Source organism: Heptranchias perlo, chromosome 34, assembly GCF_035084215.1.
Source record: "Heptranchias perlo isolate sHepPer1 chromosome 34, sHepPer1.hap1, whole genome shotgun sequence".
Classification (NCBI taxonomy): Eukaryota; Metazoa; Chordata; class Chondrichthyes; order Hexanchiformes; family Hexanchidae; genus Heptranchias; species Heptranchias perlo.
In genome coordinates, this window is record NC_090358.1 from 18,211,315 (window position 1) to 18,217,314 (window position 6,000).

At 40.0% G+C, this 6,000-nt stretch overlaps 1 protein-coding gene across 4 annotated transcripts in view; it reads right to left on the bottom strand.

The window, feature by feature from the left end:
- Positions 1 to 5,422, bottom strand: part of LOC137301857 (protein unc-13 homolog C-like) — a 514,180-nt gene extending 508,758 nt beyond the window's left edge. For all 4 annotated transcript variants that reach the window (XM_067971546.1, XM_067971545.1, XM_067971544.1 and 1 more), the window contains exon 1: positions 5,317 to 5,422. In XM_067971546.1, coding sequence (XP_067827647.1) covers positions 5,317 to 5,422 — 106 coding nt within the window. The remainder of the gene's footprint in view (positions 1 to 5,316) is intronic.
- Positions 5,423 to 6,000: the final 578 nt, after the last annotated feature.

Sequence of the window (6,000 nt, forward strand, 5' to 3'; positions counted from 1 at the left end):
TAATAACATCAAAATTAATTGAACAAGAAAAGACCATCCGACACCCTCGAGTTCCTCCTTCCAAGGGCTCATTCACAATTTGCCAATTTTAGCCAATTTATTTAATCTCCTGAAGGGACTGAATAACCAGAGTTAGGAAATCTTCCAGCTCTTCCTCATTCCACACACATACATGTTACCACAGCTCTCACTGTTTGCCATAATTGTACATGCTTCGGCAATATTGTGGATCCATAGTAATTTGTTAGTTGGGGCTGTGAGCGGGCAACCTTAGGTTTTGCTCTTTCTCTTTACTCCATTTTCATTGGTCTTTTCACTTCCACTTGGGTACTTCTAGGGAGCACAATAGACCAGAGATTATGGTACTGAATGGCACCCCAGAGGTCAATGGTTCAAATCCCACCAGGATAAGTGTGAAACTGAATTCAATAAATCTGGTGATTTGTGAGCTAGCACCAGAAAATGGTTATTAAAGCTGAAGAACTATTGTAAAAACACAACTGGTTCACTAATAGCTAGCATGGAGGAAAAACAGCCACCCCTACCTGGTGGTGTGGGAGTCAAGGACCAGGTAGGGAAACCCAAACTGGTTTGTGACTCCAGTCACCCACTACTTAATTGACTCTTAATGGCCTAACGGCAACTAGTTGGCCAAGAACAATTTTTTTTTTTTAAAGTCAAATGATCCTACAGCAATTCCAATAGTAAACATGGACAAAGTACCTGCGGGACATCCAAAATGAGTACTAGAGCATGGAAGAACCATGCATTCTGCCTCTTTCTTGAAGACTCACAAGACAAAATCTTTCTCCCATAAACTTATCAAGGCAACCAACCCACCTGGACTAATGAAAAAGATCACCACCACACCTCAAAACATTTATTGGACAATTAGCCAACCCAAGGTGCCTACCAATGGTTTCACCAAAGAACTACAGTACTTTGAATCCTCAATACACAATGGGCCAGAATTTACTGTAGCCAGTGAACGAACAGCACCTACTGTTCAATTGACTTGCCCTTGGCCATTTCCATGAGCTTTTGCACAGCAAGTTGCTGTAAATGGGAGAGCGAAACAGCATGGTGCCCTCTACAGGGCATCTGGGACCTGTGTGAACAGGGCAAGCAACTGTGTATCTCCTTAACCAATCAGATTGAAGGATTGTTAATACGTAGTGCAGTCTGAACCTGGAAGTGTAAGTTAGAATAGTGAATTCAATGTCAAATCAGGTACAGAAAGTGAGGGAAGGATTGGATTTAGAGAGAAAAAAAAGTGATAAGTAAAAAAGAATGTAATTTTTAAAAAATCTCCAACAACAATTAAAATCTGAAGGAATGAGACTCCACACTTGTAAAAGTTAATTTTCAGTGCCAGAGAGGTTGGTTGGCAATAATTAAAACTTACCACGCTGTTAAAAGGGTACTTACACTGGAATGGACAAGCCCTAACTTTCTATAGCGAGTTTAGTTCGTATCTACCATGCAAGAATGCATTTGAATGGTGAGTCAGACAGTGAGATGCCTTTTCAGAAAGCTAATGGCGGAGCAGTAGCAGCTTCTGGATTTTCGCATTTAACCACACTGCTGCCCTCGCCTGAAGTTGCTGTGCGATTTGCGCATAATTAACAGTGAGCGCGTTAGCCTCACTATTATTTTGACAGTAAATTCTGGCCCAATATTGCCTAAATATGTACAACTATGGCAAAAACTCAATGCACTGATTTACAATCCTACAACTACCGCACAATCATAAATATGGCCCACTTGATGTAAAAAAGGTTTTGGTTAAAACCAAAAAAACAACTTTTTCATAATAAAAATACAGGCCATTTCCTTTATTACAAATTTTATTTTAATCCTCAGTGCAGAATCACCTTGACAACCATTGGTTGAGATTCAACCCATTCCGTAAAACGGGAATGGCCCTGAAATTACACAGTGGAATGCAAATGTACAAAAAATTCACACATTTGTCTGAAATTCCTGACTATTTTAGCGGAGGTGATAACCCATTTAAAGTAAATGGGTTAAAGCCTTCAAAAAATATCAGAAAAAAGAATTTCGGGCAAACACTAAGAGTAAAGTAGTTTTAGGGCCAATGGCTATGTAAGTTCACAAGGGAAACAGCCAAACAACCATGCATCATTTTCACCAAGACAACACACATTAATGGTGTTGTCATTTTTGAGATGCATTTTGATACAGATTGACTCATTATTCTCATTGTATGGGAAACAGCTGAACAACCATGCATCATTTTCACCAAGACATCACACATTAATGGCGTTGACATTTTTGAGATGCATTTTGGTACAAATTGTCCCATTATTCTCTCTGTATGGCAAACAAAAATACTTCCTAAATACATCTAAATATGAACTGTAGCCATTTAAAATGGAATGAGAAGTGACTGAAAAGCAATGACCATTTTATTTAAGGTCACATTAAAGCTGTACAACTCTTGGCTCACATCTGAGATAACACCTATCATCCAAAAATACACTAGTGCAAGTGAAATAAAACTACCTACACCATCTGCATAGTTCTAAGAATAATGGTTACCTGGAAATGAACCGCATACAATTGGTTTCACCTCTTAAGAACAGTCACCAACTGCTGGCATTAGTTCTTGCAGTTCTTGATGGTACTGAAACCCTAATGAGTACAGCACCTACTAGTCCTGAAAGTCCAATATTCTCCACAACCACTTAATAATAAAATATACTGAATATATTTAAGAAGGAGCAGGATAGATTTCTAGACACAAAAGGCATCAAGGGGTATGGGGAGAGGGCAGGAATAGGATACTGAGATAAAGGATCAGCCATGATCATATTGAATGGCGCAGCAGGCTCGAAGGGCTGAATGGCCTATTCCTGCTCCTATTTTCTATGTTTTCTATGTTTCTATAAGTAAAACGGAGAATAGGAGTTAAGGGTAGCTACTCAGGCTGGCAAAAGGTGGGAAGTGGTGTTCCACAAGGATAGATGCTGGGACCACTGTTGTTCACAATTTACATAAACAATTTGGACTCAGGAATCGGAAGTACAATTTCAAAATTTGCAGACGACACCAAATTGGGTATAATTAATACTGAGGAAGAATGCGACAAAATACAAGACGACATTAATAAACTTGCAGAATGGGCGTGTAAATGGCAAATGAATTTTAATATAGACAAATGTGAGGTGGTGCATTTTGGTAGGAAGAATAAGGAGGCCACATACTGCTTGAATAATAAGAGTCTAAATAGGATAGAGGAACAAAAGGATCTAGCGGTACAAACACACAAATCACTAAAAGTAACGATGCAGGTTAATAAGGCCATTAAAAAAAAGCAAACCAAGCACTGGGGTTCATCTCTAGAGGGATAGATTTGAGAAGCAGAGATTGCATCGAACCTTGTTTACACCACACTTGGAATACTGTGAACAGTTCTGGTCTCTATATTATAAAAAGGATATAGAGGCATTGGAGAAGGTGCAAAAAAGATTCACAAGGATGACACCAGATATGAAAGGATATACTTATCAGGAAAGGCTGAACAAACCGGGGCTCTTTTCTCTAGAAAAGAGAAGGCCGAGGGATGACCTCATCAAGGTCTTTAAAAATTATGAAGGGGTTTGATAGGGTAGATGTAGAGAAGATCTTTACACTTGTGGATGAGACCAAACCTACGGGCCATAAATGTAAGATAGTCACCAATAGATCCAATAGGGAATTCAGAAGAAACTTCTTTACCCAAAGAGTGGGAAGAATGTAGAACTTGCTACCACAAGCAGTAGTTGAGACGAATTGCATAGATGCATTTAAGGGGAAGCTAGATAAACACATGAGGGAACAAGGAATAGAAGGATATGCTGATAGGGTTAGATGAAGTAGGGTCAGAGGAGACTAGTGTGGAGCATAAATGCTGGCATAAACCAGTTGAGGCCAATGACCTGCTGCTGTGCTGCAGCTTCTATGTAATATTGTTTTAAAAACATCCATGGCAGTGTCTTTCATCCTTTGATTCCTGAAATGTCATTCATTTCAAACACATAAGATCAGGAAAGAACTTTTACAGTTGGGGCATCAGTTGTAGCATTCTTGCCTGTGAGTCAGAAGGTTATGGGTTCAAGTCCCAGGGACTTCAGCACAAAGTCTAGGCTGACACTCCAGTGCAGTACTGAGGGAATGTTGCACTGTCAGAGGTGCCATCTTTCCAATGTGATGTTAACCCGAGGCCCTCTCAAGTTCCCATCGCACTATTTTGAAGAGCCGGGGAGTTCTCTCCTGTATCCTGGCTAACATTTATCCAATGTCATTAAAAACAGATAATCTGCTCATTATCACATTGCTGTTGTGGGACCTTACTGTGTGCAAATTGGCTGCTGTGTTTCCTACATTACAACAATGACCACACTTCAAAAAGTACTTTGGGACTTCCTGAAGTCGTGAAAGGCCCTATATAAATGCAAGTTTATCTTTTAGTTATAATGTTACTCGATTTTTGATTTTGTGAAGACTGTAATAGTTCAAATATCTAAATTGACTGGAGAAGTTGCACAAGCTGGAGAGCTGTGCAATTTAACTTCAGCAGGTGGGCGTGGCCGCTCAGCTGTAACCCTGGCACCGATTATGATTGAACTGAACCTCATAATTTGGATGACACGAACCGCCCAACCACCCTTACATGGGTGTGACACTAATATAAAATCATCTCTTCCTCCTCCGGCATGGCTACGCCATACTCACTACTAACAGGGCTCTGGTGCAGTATTACAAGTGCAACCATACAGCGTGATGTCAAAGGTGGGCAATACAGGATTGCCGAAGGACACTTGATGGTTGTTGCAAGGTGCCAGGCTCACAGCGCCCAGGGGAGCTCTCGGCTCACAAACTCGCGCTAACACCCACCTACTGTCCAAAAGCAACTTTTTAAAAAAAACAGGAAAAATAAACACACCGGAGAAGGGGGGAAAAAAGTGTGAAAACTTCATGCAGCGCAAAGCACACATAACAGATTAAAATACAAAACCATCCTCGATATTTGCGCTTTTGGTAAGAAATTATATTTTCCCCATAACCGAAATGCATAAAAGGGTTGCATTTTAAAGCAGAAAGTTTTATCCAACGACTCGTTTATTTGTCCAACAAGTGCCACAGAGAAACATTAACTCTGATCAGCCGTAATGTCTTGCGCCAGCTTTTAAAATATCCTCTTTTTGTTTTAAAAAAACATAATGGGTTGGCAGAAAGCAAACACTTTTTAAAAAAAAATAAATTTCACTTCATAAGGACAGTGAACTCAGCCATTGAATCTAAACTAATTACCTTTAACACACAGAAGTGACATTTTACTTGCGGTAACTTTCCTTGTGTTTCCTTGTTGACTATCGGTTACAAGTGAGCTTGTATTATTGTGTGCACATAACTTCATCTTCATCGCCAGGGAGAATGGGCAGTCAGCGATTGGCATCGAAAATGACCACTCAGGCTTTGCGATGCCGTGGGAACCGAAGCCAAATTATTTCCACCCACCAATCATCTCCGTCTGTAGGCGGGAACTCGGGTTGCCGGAGTCCAAAGCGCCTTTCCCGTTTGTCAGGAACTTCTTGATTTGAAGCTCCAGCAAACCGTCCAACTGGAGTAAGTGTGAGGCGAAATATTTTTTCTCAGAATCCTTTAAAGTGTTTTTACAACCCTTTTTTTTCTTTAGTTGATGGGCACTTAACTAGATGCAGTCAACATAGAGGGATTCTATCAACGGCTCCAGTGTATTTGCTCTGATTCCCCTTTGATAATCAGGATCTGTACTGTGCAGCGATCAGTCCTGTAAACAGTAAGGTATGTGACTGGCAGGCAGACGTTTTAGAAGGAAGATTACTCATCAATCAACGTGATTAGAGTTTATCATTATAATATAAACGTTTAGGCAATCAATCACTCGAGCATTTAATTTATGGATTTTCTGAGAACTCATATTTCATCTTAAAAACATTATCGCTGTATTTTAGT